This window comes from Pristis pectinata, chromosome 3, assembly GCF_009764475.1.
Source record: "Pristis pectinata isolate sPriPec2 chromosome 3, sPriPec2.1.pri, whole genome shotgun sequence".
NCBI lineage: Eukaryota > Metazoa > Chordata > Chondrichthyes > Rhinopristiformes > Pristidae > Pristis > Pristis pectinata.
The window spans coordinates 53,141,266-53,160,086 of NC_067407.1; the positions used below are offsets into that span (position 1 = coordinate 53,141,266).

Sequence of the window (18,821 nt, forward strand, 5' to 3'; positions counted from 1 at the left end):
ATTGCTACTCCAATTATGAGATGATTAAGAGGCCCCTTAAAACATTCCCTCCCTACACCTAAACACCCCTTGCTATTCTTCCAGAAGGATTGATCTATTTCTTTTCTACAGATAATAATTGTTAGATGAGGAATTTCAGACAAACAAGTCTTCAACAGCAAATTTTCAAAGAAACTTTACCCTATGAGTTTTCCCAAACGTCTATTCATTTTTTGTAAAATTGCTGCAACATTGCTAACTTCCTTAATTCTGCAGTGGAAATTTTCAGCATTGAGAAAGTAATGTTCCATAAAACAACATAAATTTATGTTGTTAGGCTTTCTTCTTTAATGCTGTATGGTGACAATTTCACTGTGGAACTAATCTATTGATCAATTACAAATTCATACAGCTTCTGGCACTTGACTTCCCTGGAGCTACCTCTGCAGCCAGCTCTCAATAGTACAATAATACAAATAACAGTCTTCCAACTACGAACAAGCGTTGCTATTGAATGAATGGATGGTGAGGAGGTTGGATAATGCTCCAAGAAATTCAGAGTAATTTGACAGTGCCCATAAATTGCATGTTATTTGTATAAGGGGGCCTCTTTGTACATCCTCTGGGGTACAGCCACAGTGAGGTGAGCCGACAGGAACACTCGTGCAATTTCTAAATGTCTGCACATCGGCGAATGTAATGTAGACAAATGTAATTGTAATTTGTTGTTCTGCCTTTTACTATGGTCTGAAGGGAAGGATGCTTGAATATGGAGTTTGGGGGAACCACCCTAATACAGCTGTTGAGATGTGACAGAGAGCAGCAGCAGCAGCTTGGATTGACCCAGGGGGTTGGAACAACCATACCTTGACCTGTCATTTTTCAGACCAGAGATTGAAAATTATACCTCAAGACAAATTTTGAATGTTGCACTCATGTCATTTGGAAGAATTTTATACTCTAACAAGGTATTAGGGCAAACAATGGATTTCACTAAGATAGCTCACCATGAGTATAATATTTCCATACTTCAGGTTAAGCCAATTTTCAACTGCAGTGCAATTTTTTGGCAAATTGTACAATCTCTCATCAGAAATGCAGCAGGATAAAAGTACCCTCTTGGTTATATGCTCTTAGCAAATAATAATGGCTATGCATTGTACTTTACTTCAGAAATTCCATTCACTACCACCACTGACGAGGCTGACACCCTCACGAGCAGCTGCTGCATCTCATATATTACCACAATGAACAGCAAAGCCTCCAAATACACAACTTAATTCATCTGGTGCAGAATTGAATGAAAATGTCTCCCATACAAAAAAAAATGCCTCCCTTATTCTTGGCCTTAAGTTGGGAATGCTGGTAGTGCACTGCATCAGTGCCAGCAAGTTCAAGGTTTTTAATGTAAACCTATGCAAACATGGTAGTCTCATCTCCACCACTGCCTTTCACCAATGATTTACTAGCTGAGAAAACTACAGAGCACTTATATTAGGGAATCCACCCTTGGATGTGAACTTGCATCTTAGGAGACAGGTAAAATATTTAAGACAGGTAAAATATTTAAGGCAGGTAAGCTGGGGTAATATGGTTTAGCTGGTTGTTAGTGCAGCTTTCCAGCTTCTTTATGGGCGGGGCTTGTTCTGGCATCCAGGCTTGGAGCAGCCAGCTGCCAGCCATGAGATTTGGATGTGTACTTTACTGGAACTTGACACCATCAAATTTGCAAAGGTAAGTTCTGGCTTACTGCAACGGTCAGGAAATTCTCAGCACTTTTACCTGTAATTGTTTAACTTTTAATCCAATTTTTTATTGTCTTAAGGGTTCAGAAAGTAGGTGCCATAAAGGAAACTGCTTGTATTGACATTTTTCTTTTAGAAAAATGCTTTTGTCCTCAAAATGCTCAGTACTTATTGGAAATAGGATGACTGCAGTTTCCCAAGGCAGCCAGATAACATGACAGAATTCTAAGATGTCTTCATCTGCAAGAATGAGAATCACATGGGCAGGGAGTTACTGAATAGCCTGCAGACTGATCTTAGGCCAAAATGTAGTAGCTGAAATTACCAGATGATCTTTTTCTACGATAAGCCTGTAATAGCTTCTGGAATTTATTGAAACCTACAACCTCGGGGTTATGGCTGTCAACCAAAGTTTCCTGAACAGATTTCCTAAATCAATTATGGCAATTCAAGGAGAGAAAAGTTGAATTTTCCCCCCAATTTTCTGGGAGTATAAAGTAATAAGAGTAAAACTTGATCTCTGTGTCACCTTAAGTAGTAATTTGCTCATCCTATGAGGTGTGATGTTCTGAGGGAACAAGAAACAACCCCTTCGACTATCAATCAAAAGTCTGCTGAGGTGCGCAAGTCTGTCAGAATAAGGGGCCTCACCTGTGAGAATACAAGGAATACCAATTATATAAAGAAATGTGATCTGGTTAGAGAATGATTAGAAGTTGTTTCCTTTTCCTGTTGCCACCTATTCAGATTATTCCTGTTCCTCCCATTACCGTTATGCACCATGCTCAGAACGCAAAGTGAAAAAAAATTCTTCACAGCAATCATGACGATTAACATATAAACAGTAGAGATGTTTACACTAGCATTAGATGGAGTTGTTGTCACTAAATTATAGTTTATCAAAAACTGGATATATTTCTGTTGAGGAGGAAGGACTCTTGCAAGTAACTGTTCTAGTAATGCAGAAGCATATGTCTGTTTTAAATTCATACTGCAAATAACAGCCTATATTACAATATTCAATGTGATCTACTTACGTCAAATTCTCTTAAAATACATGCCCAAGTGTATTTCACATCGCAGCCACTCTGCAGTATCCATAAATTTCTCTACCAAACCATGTGCCATAACATAATGACCAACTATAAATGCTGTATGTTTAAGGTCACTGTAAAATTGGTTAGTGTAACAAAAAGAATGTGTGAGTGGGCAAAGAAATTCACATGTTTAAATACCAATTTGCATGAAAATAGTTTTACATTACTGATAAAATGACACAAGTTCAATGCAAAATAAAAACTATTTTATATTTTTACATCATTTTATTTATTATATAATAAAAATCCATTTCTTTTAAAACCTTCCCCTTCCACAAATGGTGTGTGCAAGAGAGAGAGAGGGGGAGGGAGGGGGGGGGGAGGGAGGGGGAGGGAGAGGGGGAGAGGGAGGGGGAGAGGGAGGGGGAGGGAGGGGGAGGGAGGGGGAGGGGGAGGGAGGGGGAGGGAGGGGGAGGGAGGGGGAGGGAGGGGGAGGGAGGGGGAGGGGGAGGGAGGGGGAGGGAGAGGGAGGGAGGGGGAGGGGGAGGGAGGGGGAGGGGGAGGGGGAGGGAGGGGGAGGGGGAGGGAGGGGGAGGGAGAGGGAGGGGGAGGGAGGGGGAGGGGGAGGGAGGGGGAGGGAGGGGGAGGGAGAGGGACGGGGAGGGAGAGAAAGAGAGAGGAGAGAGAGAAAGAGAGAGAGAAAGAGAGAGAGAAAGAGAGAGAGAAAGAGAAAGAGAGAGAGAGAGAGAGAGAGAAAGAGAGAGAGAAAGAGAGAGAGAAAGAGAGAGAGAGAAAGAGAGAAAGAGAGAGAGAAAGAGAGAGAGAAAGAGAGAGAGAAAGAGAGAGAGAGAAAGAGAGAGAGAGAAAGAGAGAGAGAGAGAGAGAGTGAAAGAGAGTGAGAAAGAGAGAGAGTGAAAGAGAGTGAAAGAGAGAGTGAAAGAGAGAGTGAAAGAGAGAGTGAAAGAGAGAGTGAAAGAGAGAGTGAGTGAGTGAGAGAGAGAGAGAGTGAGAGAGAGTGAGTGAGAGAGAGAACTCACACATGTACTAATTCCATTTTTGGTCATTTTTAATTTGTGCTCAGTTTGTACAGAGCTACAATAGCACAAGTATGACTTTATCACACACCCAACTGTAAATAATGTAACTTCTAAGATTGTTTCAGTTAGAAAATTGCACAAAACCACTTTAAAATGGCAGTTTTATGTATTTCTGTAATAAAAAATGTTGGGTACTGTTCATATGTATTACTTGGTACAAAAAAACCTTGTGGAAACAGAGCCTTTTGTTGTGCATCTCTCAGTACAAACCAAGAAAGCAAAAAAGGATAGATACAAAGTTTCTGAATTTAAAAACTAGAAAAAGGAGACAAATTGCCACAATGAACAGGACCTGCTCACTTCAATACCTGTTGTTACAGTCCATTCACATTAATTGAACTACCGTACGAGACAGTTGAAAGCAAACAAATTAATATTGCAAACATTAATAAAATCCAAAGAGGTTAATTTAACAAAACCATGACAGCAGGTACATTAAATAATGAAAACACAATGTTTTTTTCTGATGGACAATTTACAGAAAGGCAGACATCAATCCTTATGCTAAGTAAATAGCAGCTACATAGGTTTAGATGGTGCAATGAATATTGATAAATGCAGTGAAGATTATGATCACCTTTAATTCATATGTATGCTTTGAGGTGTATTATGTTATTTTTACAATCTGAAAGTAACGTTGATGTCAAATAACCAAGAGTAGGTATGCAATTAAATTGTCAACTTTTCTAATTGTTAAATTGGAAACTTAAAATTGCATTGTACAAATTTTATGATGAAATATAATGTGAATTAGCAAATTAAGTGTGATGGAATATTGAAAATAATTCGTAACTGGTGATGCTAGGAAGTATGGAACCTATTTATTCTGCAGGGTTTAACAGAGCACTCAAATCTTCCCAATAGCAGTGTGATTTCTTCCCCCCACCACCGCCCCCCCCCCCCCCCACCAAGCTTTTAATACTTGGTCGACAATTTTACTCAAACTAATTTTGCACCTGTTTCCTCATAACATCTGTGCTATCGCTCACCCAAACAATAATAGGTCATTCACCAGGACCAGAATGAGCTCATTACAGTTGGCAATTTAATGCTGAAGTGAACATTGTCATTCAACTCCATTCTCAATTTAATTTGCTTTTGCCTTGCAACATAACAGCTGTGTTCAAACTTCAATAAAATGGAACGTTTTTAATGTGTGATTTAAATAATCTTTGAAAACAGAATGGTTTGGATATCAAGTGGATTTTTCATTCAACCTGTGTGGGTGGGATATTTTTTTTAATCTATTACACAGTCAGTAATAGGTAAGAGCAGTGTAACATTCAGCTTCACTGAAAAGACAGCATATTGACAATGGTTATTCAGCCTTATTGTTCACCGAAATGAATCACGATTGGCGTTTGACATTGGACACTATCACAATTACTCAACACATCAAAGCTATTTTCAAGTTCTGGAGCATATCATTCATAGTAAATAAATATCTTTTGCAACTGGTAATTTTCCCCTCAAGATTCAGTGTTATTAACACTTTATCTTAGATTATCCAGTGGTTAAAACCAAAAATCCATCTATTTGATTGGGTTTCAAATATCACAGAAGGATCCCCTCTTGCTGTAAAACAGGTTTATTGGGTAGAACTATTTCCCCGTTCATCCAGACAATAGCATAAGGTGATCCTGGGTGTGGCACAAGGAAGCCAAATGATTTTATACCTGCACCATTATAAAAAGCTTCAAATAGGTACTGCTGCTAAAATCAGATACTCTGCCAAGGTCTTATTTTTCAAATCTTAAGCTACTATATTTTATCTGAAAACAAGTAGTTGCTTATTTAGCCCTCTCTCATGCTGTGATTTTATCACCATAGAGTATTTTACATTTCCCTCAGGTAATTTACCAGCTCAGCCAATGAACTCCCTTATCAGGTGTGTTTTTATTATTTATGATCACTATTTCAATAAATACATTGCATCAGCATGACTCCTGCCATGGATCACAATGAGCCATACCTTATAAAATCAAATTTTGAAAGCATCATATAGACAGTAATTTTGAAAAAGCTCATTGTCATCAGCTCTATTTAAGTATCGTAAAGATATATATAAATATATCAGAGGTTGAATAAATGATGGTTCTGCCCAAACAAAAAATCCTTTGCCTTTTCCTAAAGAGTGAAATAAATGTGAACCCTTTCAATACACTGATGGAAGTGTAATGAAAACAGCAACAAAATGGTACTTTATGTAATATATTTATCTCATGTCAGCAAGCAGCACAACTGGATTTTTAATCATTTCTATGTTGGCACTAGATGGACTTTTGAGAAATTTGTAATACAGAACTTGAAATACACTATTAGGTTTTCACAGTTGTGCTTAGAAAGCCAAGTACAGATGATCGGTTTCAAAGTTAAAGACCACTATTACCTATCTTTGTCGACAATGCTCTAAAACTCAGGACTTCCAATTAATCTCTTCATAATAGCAATAATGGACCTTTTTATGTCTTTATTCTTCTGCCTAAGTTCTTGACAATAACTGAGTGATTGTTCAACACCCATCATAGCCCAAGGCAGCTGCTTTTACATGTATAATTTTGCAGTAATATTTTACACAAACAAAAAAATAAGTCAACCTATGTCATCTATGGCTGTCTTACCTCTTATACTACCTGAGAAGAATTGTTTGAAGAAATCCCCACCCCACAACAGTGATGATATAGAATTTACAGCTTGCACTCAACAATAGTCTTTAAAAGATTGGTGGGGGGGGGGGGAGAGGGGGAGGATTGGGTGATATTTAAAAAAAAAGTGCTGTCTGAAAAATAAACACTATAGAATAAAATACAAATTTGATTTTTCAGACTAGAAGACAATCTACCATTGGAAAACTGGTAGTATAAGCACAATTATTTGCCTAATTGTTGCAGACTTCACTTCTCCAATGCAATAAAAAAATATCCAACAAGTATTGTATTTGCGACAATTCAGGTTAACCCAAACTGTAATGCCACTGTTCTTGAGAAGCGCAGACAAGCCAATGAGATAGTTTAGTCCCAAGAAAGATGCGTCTCTTGTAGAACTCCTCCAACCTCTCAGAAATGAATGGCAGCAATCACAGAACTTCAGACAACTTAGAATCTCAGGTGGGATTTGTGCTTCACCATGTACCTATTGTGTTAATAGAAAATATACACATTGTCACACAACAAATATTATTAAAATTACAATATCTTGCTGAATGATACTAATACTAATTCAGAGATAAAGCAAGTGGTGCAATTAATTTCTGACAATATACACATTTTGTTTCTGCCACAAGAAACGGGCACAACCTTTAGATTTAAAAGGTGCATTGTACTTTTCTACATATTGACATTTCCTGGAAGTGCAAGCTGAATGGTTTGTAGTACAGGATCAAGGATTTGGACAATGCCTTGCATGCAAAATGTGCTGTACACCTGCTCTGTAGCTCAATGAATTCTACCTCCAGAAATGAAGCTGAGATAAATAACACTGAGTGGAAGGCATCCTCTGCAAATGCATCAACTCTGATCTCAAAATCCTTAGCTCATGACTTCTAATTACAACAAGTGCACAAATGGTAGCCACAACTGTTGAATCTCTTGTAATGATTGAGGGCAAAAATGAATAAAAACAAAATATTTGATTTATATTCATTGATTTCATTTAAGATATGAGAATCCAAAGAATCCAACTGCCTAAACAGCTTCTTAGGCAGTTACTTGGAAAAGAGTATGATTTGCATCTCCTTCAGTTTTGTGGGTTCTGAAGTGACTGATGAAGCCCTGGTGGCAACTGCAGACTCATCCACACACAAGGGTAGGAGATGCCTGACAGGGAGTGGAGGATGGTGTATTTTGAAGCTGTACACTACTTCCATTGGGTTTCTGTGTGCTCCCAATGCATGAACTCAAGGTTCCTGCACCATCCCAAAATATTCCTTCTCATCTTGAATGGTCGTGGACCTGTGATTCCCAGGAGTCAGCAAGGATACTGGATTTATTCAAGGAGGTTTTAAGCATCATGAAGCAAACAAGCCTCTGTGGGCAGCCAGCTGATGGGTGCTCATGTCAAGGACAGGGTTGAAATTGGGTGCTTTGAAGCACTCCCCCCAGCACCCTTATGTATTGGGCACTGTTGGCATTGACAGAGTTGAAGAACTCATGCATATCAAGGTGGCAGCGAGCTGCTGAGCCTCCTGCACTCTTTCTACCCACCATCTGTCTCTTAGGTCATGAGTTTTTTTTTGCTGGACCTCTGCCTTCAGATACCTGTAGAGCAGATTCTTTTCCCTTGAGGAATGCTGGAGTTTTCAATCCAGCAATGCCTTACATTGGCAGTTAATTAGCTCCTTGAGTTCATGGTCATTCTCATCAAACCAGTCCTGGTTCTCCTTGGTAAAGAAACCAAGTACCTCTTTGTGGCACTAAACAGGATATCCAAGTGCCACAGACATCCCATGGTTCCTCCTGGCTGGTAGTCAATAGGTTTGTGAAGCACTGCCATAGAATTTGCCTTTGCTTCAAATTCTGTTATTTTCCTTATTGTTACACTAGAATAGCTATCTGTAACTCTGAAATGAATTTCACAAAATGAAGGAAAATTAATCCAAAACGCTAATGCACATTTGAAAGTTTTTGTTATAATGGGTGCAGAGTAAATACATACTTTTCCATTTCTTGAAAGCCATTTTAATTTTCTGTGTACAAGTATCTGTGATGCTATCATGTTTTTTTGCAGAATGAAACAATCACCTTTGGTCCAGCCCAGAAACACTGCATTTAACAGCCAAAACCATTAGAATATCACAGCTTAAGGTATACATCAGAAACATCAATAAACTATACTTTTAAGATTATTTACATGTTAAGAACCTTCTGTGCACTATTAAATGGCTCAAGAAATAGAAGTGAATTTATTTTGCATGCATTCTTACAAAACATTTTAAATATTTAGAGGGATATGAGATATTGGCCAAACACAGGCAAATGGGACTATCTCAGTTTGGCAACTTAGTTGGCAGGGATGAGTTAGACCAAAGGGCCTGTTTTGTGCTGTGTAGCTCTATGACCCTATGCATTAATATACTGGGGCTAATTTAGTTTCATTTTGTGATGTGCATTCACTTCAATGGAACAGCTAACAGTTTTAGTGTGATGAAAAGGAAAAGGACAGAATTTTGAAACAAATAAAGTTCAAGGAATTACATTCTTTGCTTGCTCAATAACCAGGAACGCCACCAGCATGCCTGAGGTATTTTAACTGTGTGTACAGTCTTTGTGCTTCGTTGAGTACACATACTGCTGGAACACTTAATCCAACAGAAAAAAATCCAATTTCTGTTTCATCAATGTTGTCCATAAACATCTGAATAGCAAAATTGCAATTCTAACTGGAAAAGATTGTACCACTGGGGATATTCATTGCTTTGCTTCTTGCCGTCATTGCAACATTTTACTTACATTGATTTTGTGAAAACTTTGTGCTCCATAACGCACTTGTCGCTCTGGTTACCCTCTCAACCCTCCACACCCACACAAAGTAAATATGTTTTTGAAAGCTATAATAAAAAGACTCCAGCCAAAGACCTTCTGTAAAGAGGATTTTTCATGCCTTTGCCATTTATGATGGACCTATAAATCATGTACCAAGTGCTTCTACTCTTAGGAAATGAATTAACTTGATAGATTGCCAAAAGGAATCTACACAAGTTTTTTATCAAATTTTCTTTGCAGAAAGAAACTAGGTCAATTAAGATTAAAAAGAGCAAAGGAGGCATTATCATTTGGCAAAATGTAGTGCTAGCCATCACCAGGTTTGTAGCAGTATACAGTGATGGAACAGATATTGGTACTGTGCTGTTAATGTAAAAAATGTTGAAATACATGTAGCTTTTGAGCCAAGGGAGAATTGCCTATTCTTAACAGATAATTTGTCAGAGAGATTGGATCTCCAACTACTGAATTGTCACTACTTACTCTATTTTAAATATTATATACAAGTGGTTGCTCTCTAAACAATTCTTAGAACTGATTTTTTTTCCTTCAACCTCCTAAAACAGAACTAAAAAAAAGAAAAAACGTGAAGGTTGTAGGTCTAAAATGCAGTCTGGGGCTTGAATATTAGGGTGATACACCAGCGGAAGGAAAGTGCTTCAATAATCGAGTTAGATGGAGGTATTCACTTGGTGGGTAATTTGATCTGCATTTTTCTATCCACTGTGGCAGATCTGTGATGGGGCTTTGATGACATGAAATTCTTGCTGACCAGTCACTTTTCTTTCAAATACTATTTAGTTATAGCATCTTTAACATACTAAAATGTCTCAAATGTGTTACCCACCTTAGCAAATAGAATCTAACATTCAACCTCAAGGAAATGTTAAAGCAGATGGTCAAAAGTTGATCCATGAGGTAATTTTTAAAGATTAAGGGTAGAATTTTAAGAGTCTAAAGAGCTGAAAACAAAACTGCCAGTGTTACAGTAATTAGAGGTTTAAATGCAGTAAATACATTAGAGGTAGGGAGGAGCAGAGGTCATATGTGGATTTGAAAACAAGGAAGAAGGCACGGAAATTAAGGCATAGGTACCAGGGAAACCAAAGTAGGCCAACATAGGCAAAAAGAGGGGTGGGGCAGGGGGAGGAGGAGGGGGGGCCGCGCGAGGGGGGAGGAGGAGGGAGAGGGTGAGAGCGAGGGGGGAGGAGGAGAGTGTTGGGGGGGGGGGGGGGGGGGGGGGACAGTACTTGTTGCACAGTACAGAAATCCTATATTCCTAAGGCCTTTGGCAGTTGATTTGTACATGGGCCTGGGACCCCTGATCCAACCCATCCTACAATGTGGTGTGAGAGCCACCTCAGCTAACTATATCTCCAAGCAAACCACAGAAACCACCCAGAGTTCAACTGTTTGCCAATAAGGGAACATTTCTTTATATTCTAGCTATACATTGGGAAACAGTTCAAGGAAACTGGGAGTGGTCACACTGTTGCCCTTGTTGAAAGAGTGCAGATTTCATTGTCACTTCCTGGTGAACGTGGTCCAGTGCAAATCTTACACCCATTTTGTAGTTGCAGGAATGGATGCTGTATTTAAAAAGTAACCACTGCATTTTCAAGAAGCAAATTCAGATGCAGTTTATGGGATGGATCTGAAACTGTAACGTTTAAAGCCCATTTTTCTCTAACCCACCATAATTGTAGCATTCAGAGGAAAACTGGACTACATGCGTTCGCAGTGCAAATTCCAAACGTCAAGCCTGCTATATAAATTTGAGTTTTCTGCCTGAATTTGATCTGTCTATAACGATGAGTTTCAATCAAACTGTAATACACTCATTCTCACAAATGTGTATGTCCAACACGGCAGTTATAATTTATCTGGCACTTACCTGTCCAAAGTCTCCCAGAAACGTAGCAAAACAGCTCTGTCAAGGTGGCGCTTGTGGTGGCTCAATTCCAGAACAGTCACATCCCACTTCTGAACATTTGGATCCAGACGCATCTCATCATACTTGAGATGGAATGCCTTAACTGGGAATGAGTGGCCGATCCAGCCATTAATCAACGTGGAACAGAACAGTATCAGACTTAAAGCAAGATACTTTGAATTTATTTAACACTTACTACACCTAGGGGCATGCTAAAGAGATTTCCCCCCCCCCCCCCCCAGAGGCAAGAATGCAACCAACATGCTCCTTGTATACATTAGATGAAAGTAGCTGAAACTCACATATGTTACTTCTTTAAACTTCAGGAAGGTTACACTACACAGAACCCACAATTTGATTTTAAAATACAATTCCCTTCATTATACCCCCATAAATTTGATGCATCATCTTTCCAGCTAATCCGATCTATAACCAAACTGCCTCAAGTCACCATGAATCCAAAAACCCTGATGGTAGGTAACATGTGCAAATTCCTAGTTAAATCATTGGCATCAGATCAAGTCACAGCTAAGGGCTCAACTGAAAATATTCCAAGTCAAGACAGATTTTTGTTAGAGAAAGATATTAAAGGATGTTAAGAAAAGATGGGTGAATGGAACCTAAGTATGGATTAACTATGACTTACTGAGTAAAGGAAGAGGCACAAGGAGCTGAATGGACTACTCATGTACCTATTAAATAAGTAATGTACCATATGGCCTGGGAGCTATGGAGATTTCTTTCATATCAGCACTGAAAATCTGACTAAAATATATAATTAATAACTGCATAAACCAATAAATAATGAACTGCAGTGATACAGTAACTATCTCAACTTACAATGCTCATCACAACTCAATTAAGATTTTAGTAGCTTAAAAATTATTTGGTCAAGCTCAGTCCTGAAAATATTCATGATATCTTCCTGCTGGCTGTTAGACAATTCATGTAATTAAATATGTCAGTGAGACATATTTGAGTTGGAGCTTGGATATCACAAAATCTTAGCTACCTCAGTAGTACAACAAAACCGCATATTGGCTCAGAGGGATATTTTTAGCATGTAAATTCAACACTGAAATAAGTTCATTACTAGTTCTTGATCTTTTCCACTTCATCCAGTAATCTTACATATTATTGAAAAGCAAATTTACAATAAATGTAACTTGAGATTTCCCACAATTAATTTGGAGAAGGTCAAAATATTTGGACTGGGAACTGCAAACCAAATATATGACAGTGCCTCACATAATTATTATTGTGTGCGCATTTTTGCACTGTACTCTAAACAGGTTACAGCAAATGCCCTGGGACATATTTCAAATAAAATTGCATTCTTGACCTTGAAATCCTGTATTAACTATCATAATATGCACATTTACATATTTACAGGAAATAATCTGTCCTTGCATACTAATGATGAAATGCAGCTTCAAACTTTTTGCAGGGCATGGGGACTGACTTTTGCTTCAAGTAAAGATTAATAAAATTAAATGTTCCAAGAAAAATGCACAAACACTTCATTAAATCTCAGATAATTCATTTTGTACATTACTGCTTTTTCAAATATATAAAAAATTACTTCTTTAATCTTTAAAGCTGGTTTTAAAATGATACAGAATCTTTCACGGCTTGGTGGGGAATTCATTTTTTTTAATGGTTTGAATAGGTGGTTTGGATTCATTGCTTATTCTTCAAATTCATGTTGTTAATAATTTGCATATATTATTCAATAATAATACATCATGATGCTCTGATTCATGTTCACAAACTTCAGGCAACTGGATCAAAGAGAGTTCTTTAATTCTCCCAAAAATCAAACCGGACACAGCAGTGATTAAGAGATTAAACACCAAAAACTGCAACAGCTCGAGTTCCAAGTGACAGATTGATAGAACTTGAGTTCACATATGTCTCTAAAGTCACAGGTAAGATATTTTTGCATTAACATGCTGCACAACAGAGTGATAGGAAATAAATATGTTAACATGTTGGTAAAGCATCTGGAGTGAGGGAAAACTTAGAACATCCAACAATTAATATCTTTGCAATGGCAAGAGAACCAAAGTAAGAGAGGAAAAAAGTTGTGCATGATTAGGGTGTGGAATGCACTGCGAATAATAACAGAAGCAGAACCAATTGTCGCACTCGAAAAGGAACCTGTTAAGTATCTGAAGCGGAATTATTTCCACTGGTTTGGGGACTGGCACTAGCAGGTTTGCTTTTGTATTGAGCTGCTGAGGATTCAATAGCCCAAATTACTTTACTTAGTGCTGTAACCATTTTGTGATTCTGTATGAACAAGCAAGCAAAATGCTCTGGCTGAGCTTAAGAGCATTGTTAAACTGCATTCAACCAGGTGAGTTGTGAGCGATTCCAGCACTCTCCCAATTTGAAACTTGTGGGTAGGTAACTTCTGATCTGTTCTAGTACATTAAAATGTTGTAACTTATATTCTTAAAACCAAAGTTTAATTGACCAATATGGAATAAGGAATTAGGTACTGCTTCATATCCTATGGCATGATGAAACATCAGCAATTCTTAACCTTACTCTCTCTAGATTTACACTGCAAGTTCAGTGTTGAGTGTAAAGTTGAAGTCACCTTGCCCCTTGCTATAAATCTAATGCAAATGCAACCTGAAACAGGCAGAAAACACAACATTTAACAAGACTTGGCCACCTTGGGACTTACGTAAAATGATTTAAGGATTTGACATGGTAGATACAGAGTAACCAGAGTCCAGAAGGGGTCCTGGGAAAGTGATCCAAAAGATCCTGGGTCAATTAAAAAGTTAGAACTGAGACTGATAGAGTTTTAAAAACAGAAAATGCTATAAATACCTAGATCTGGCAGCATATGTGGGACCAAAAGGGAGTTAACAGTTCAGATTGATGATCTTTCATAAAACTTTTCAAGCACCTGCAGTTTTTAGCTTTTCAATTACTGATAAAAGTTTTGTTTGGCAAGGGTATTAAGGGGATAGAATAAAGACAGATAAGTTTAGCCAAAGTACAGCCAAGGCTATGATATTATCAAATAATAGAGTAGGGTCAAGGGATGAATGGCTGACTTCTGTTTCTAAATAGTTACTACAACGAGCATTTTAAATAAAGTGTTAAGCAGCATTCTGTAATACAAATGAACAATGAGGATTATTAGAAAAGAGCTCAACATGGGCCTGACCTGGATTCATCAGAAGTTACCTCAAAAAATTTTTTTACTGCAGACACACTGCTGAAAATAGCAATGAGAAGGTTTGTTGAAGAGGAAAGCCTGTTTGAAAATTTAATGAAGTTTCTGAGTGAACAATTAGCAGTGCAGGAAAGCGAAAACCAAAGGATGGTGTATATTTGCATTTTTAAAAGTATCTCAGATAAGAGGTGTTAAATGATATTAGAGATTATGAGAATTGGGGCTAACAATTTTGGAATGAAGACTGATTAGCAAACAGTAGAAATAAACGGGTTATTTATGGGTGGCTAGGTTGTAAATTGCAAGTGCTATTAAAGATCACGTTAGGCTTTAGCTGTGTATAATCTGAAACAATATTTTAGATGAACAGACCAAGAGAGCTAGAATATAAAGTCAGTTGAGAATGTAAGACATGAACTTAATCTGCTTATATCCATCTACCTCATCAAGAAAATGACAGATGGGGTATAATGTGGTGAGATTATACGATTTGGTAGAACCGATGAGAAGAATGCATATAAAAAAAACCTGGTATCCTGGTGTACAAATGCACAGAATTAACATGTATGTACAGCAAATTAGTGGGAATACATTAGTACCTTTATTGCAAAGATGTTGGAATATGATTAAGGAACTCTTGTTGCAACTATACAAGATTATGGAAAGATTACATTTGGAGTTCCAAGAATAGTTTTGGTCTTCCTACTCAGAGGGGATGCAATGATTCATGAGGCCGATCATTGGCAGCAGAGGACTTTACATGTGAAAAATTTAAGTGCAATGGGTCTGTAGTCTCTGAAGTTTTGAACAGTGGAGTGAGAGGAATAGGGAATGAAACCTCATTGAAACCTTTAACTGCCTTTTTTTGTTGGTCAGAGAACGTTGCCCTAACTGGAGAGTCTTGAACTTTAGGAATCATCATCTCAGGATAGGGATCGACAATTCAAGACCAAGATGAGGAGAAGTTTCTTTGCCCAGAAGTCATAAATCTTTGAAATTATTTATCTTCAAAGGTTGTGCATGCAAAGTCAGTTGGTTTATTCAAAAACGGTGATAAACAGGTTTTTGAACTTTGGGGAGTCAAGGGATCATAGAGCAGGGAAGTGTACTGTAGATAGACAAGTCAGGCTGGAGGGCCAGGTGATCTATACCGGCTACAGTTTATGTAATCATATAAATGTAGAAATATTACTTTTTGCAAAGATATCCACAGGTGATCCATCAGGTAATAACCACGGCCATCCTTTGAACTGCCAGGCAGCTCCTTGTACGAAAACTGCCACAACACGATCCCTGAAAGAAAAATGAAAAACAAGAGGCAATGAAATTTCTTTTGTTGTATTAAGGAAAATTGCTTTTAACTCTTGAAGGAACAGAGAAGACTAATATTTTAAATACTACAATTTCTACAAAGTGACTTCTTCTTTTGATTACTTCTGAGCTTTCATCTTTATTTTTTCCTCTGCTGTAGCTTGGTTTCCAAAATTTAAATTAAGTCTGCAGTTTCTCTTTATCTTTAAAATCACAAAATTAAACCAAAAACATAAATCAGCCACTGTTCACGTAGTTCAGCATTTGATATCAATTTTATTTTATTGACAGCTCTCTTGTAGCTTTGCTCAAAGTGGGTCAGAGGATTTGCTCTTTTAATCCCCAGACAACATAATCAGGGCACCACTTAATGATGAATGATAAATGCATTTTAAAGATTATTGTGGGTGCATCAATGCTATTTTACGCATATACTTTGCATTATTTTCTCAAGTTACTCTTTAGGAAGAAGTAAATATGCAGTACTGGAGAATATCGTGCTGTTGTATTTTAGATGTTTAAGAGATTCAGGAAATTATTGTGTAGGACAAAGAAATGAACATTAAAGAAAGATTCAATAAGGTTAAAGCAAAAAATGAAGTATTTGATGAAATAAACTGAAGCCTGCTTGCAAAATGTCCTTTTTAATTTAAATGTAAGGGGATTTTTTGTAGATTACACTTAACTGATACAATTTGTACAGTATATTTTGTATGTAGATATTATAACAAAATCCACAGAAGTTAATGTTTGTGGATCTCATTTCATTTTTACGTCAGAGCAGAGTGTCATGAGCCAGAAATTTAAGGCACACTGCTTCACATACAAGATTTGATCTTAGAGCAGGCAGGTTCACATCAGGTTGAATTACAATTGTGAAATACAACTGTGAGATGGTGCAGGAATAAAGGGGTAAAATGCTTTGCAGAGGATAGTGGTGGTAGTCTTGAAATGACGAGTATTAAAGTGAAGGTCTGGATTGAGTAATATATAGTAATGAAAAGTTAAAGAATGGACAAGGCAAAGTTATAAGTTAAGATAAATTGGCAACTCGAAATGTATCAATCAGATATGACAAATAACAAGGTTGTTAAACCAATTATGAAGTACATACAACACGCAAGTCTTTTGACATGTTAATTAAGTTGTGCAACATTTGCGCAAAAATGGCTCCTGTTCAGCACAATCAAACAGAACTATTAGTTACATCTGTCTTTGACCAAAATCTAACACACTAATGCCAACATGGGTTAAAGCCCTAATAACTTATGAAAAGGCACTTGCAAAATTTTTTCCTACTTCCTCTATGTACCGAATTCTTAAGACTGAGTTAAAGGACTCTATATCAATGCATACCTTTAAAATATACTTAACCACGTTTTATATTGTGATTGCTATGCCTGTTTCGCTCCCCAGCAGTTTAAACATTTCAAGGCAAGCTGTTAGAAAGTAAAGCTCACTTTAGACTCAAGATCAGTGACACAGATCGATGCTGGCCTTTTGCTGGCAAGCTGAAATAAATAACTTCCTGCATTTGGGACTTCTTGCAAAAGCAGTTCTTAAAATGAGAGCTCTAGGCAAAGAACATAGGTCACTTCAGGGAATAGTGAGTGGAGAAGGATTAACTGTGCCTCTGACCTACTGTTTATTTAGCAAATGCCACAATAATTGGATGTTAAATAACAAATTGCTCCCAAAAATCCAAGTCAAAAGGAGAAAAAAATCTTCAAGTGTAATGTACAGCATTACTCAAAAGATTACTGGGCAAAATTTTAAGGGAAAATTGCCAAAACACGAGACATTTCTCTGTACCTGAAAGCAATAAAATTGGTTGAACTGAGAACTGGGTGAATTAAGGTGGATTGAAATATTTATTTGCACATTATTGCTGTTAAAAGGCAGATAAACAATAAACATAACTTTCAGTATGCTCTCAGAAGTTAACTACACTGCCCCAATATATTCCAAAACTCCTTGAATGCTTTACATCTGCCCTCATGTTGTTTGCATTCTTTAGATTTTCTCTTCCATTCTCCCCCAACAGTCATGCTTCTTTCACGTGTTGCAAAATGATGTGAACTGTACATTGCCATTTATGAGAAGACTAGGTAACATCTTCTGTTGAGTTATCAGAGTATTCCAATTCAGAAGTAATGTATGAAAGGGATCTTGTCAAAATAAAGCTTCATAGCAAGGTCATAATTTTAACTATAGACTATTTTGGACTGAATTTTAGACTTAGCTTAATTTATGTCTTTGATGTCATAAAATGTACAACCCAAATTAAAATGTACGATCAGAAATAAAATTTTAATTTTGAGGAACACAATTAAAAATGTACAAAATGAATAAATAAAACAGCTGTTATAGCCAGACAAGCTTTTCTGAGGATGGTGCTATTAAGCATCATCATAACTCCATCAAAGGTATGGCTGTTCAGTTCCTTTTACAAGATACGGAGCTAGGTGTATACTAATACACAAACAACTTGTAAACCCGATAAAGTTTACATGACAAACTTTGATGCTTTGAAACATCTACCAACATGCACAGATGTTTCCCAATGATAGGAACCATGTGAAAATTCCTTGGAGAAACTTTTAAAAAAATGGTGCTCATCCCTAAATTCCTCACCCAATAAGGAAAGATAGGATAGCATCTTTTACCAATGAAAATATTTATTTTTAAAATAAACATTAAAACAGCAGTATTATCATGCTCTGTACATATTTTAAGAGTATATTACTAAACATAAAAGGGTGGTTATTGGCCCTGCAGTATCTGAAACAAAGAAAAAAAAATTGGATAGTAACTGATTATCATCCCCTTCCATCATCTAAGATCTTTCATCACTAACTTCTCTTTTTCACTTGCTGTGCACAGGTCCTAATGGTCAAAATAAACTGGCATCTCAAGACAGGAAGATTGGAGGGCTGCATTTTAAAATAGTGCATGAACACCATTCTGTTTACAAAAAATAATCGGGACCCACTGCTCAAATGTTAATGGAAATTGCTGTCACTCAGCGACCTTACTTGACCTT

General features: G+C 37.3%; 1 protein-coding gene across 1 annotated transcript in view; it reads right to left on the reverse strand.

The window, feature by feature from the left end:
* Positions 1–3,523: 3,523 nt before the first annotated feature.
* The window catches only part of cdc73 (cell division cycle 73, Paf1/RNA polymerase II complex component, homolog (S. cerevisiae)), a 229,812-nt gene continuing 214,514 nt past the window's right edge, over positions 3,524–18,821 (reverse strand). The window contains 3 exon segments of the mRNA XM_052011073.1: positions 3,524–6,990; positions 11,233–11,374; positions 15,660–15,760. Of these exon segments, the coding sequence (XP_051867033.1) occupies positions 6,954–6,990; positions 11,233–11,374; positions 15,660–15,760 (280 nt within the window). The 3' untranslated portion in view covers positions 3,524–6,953.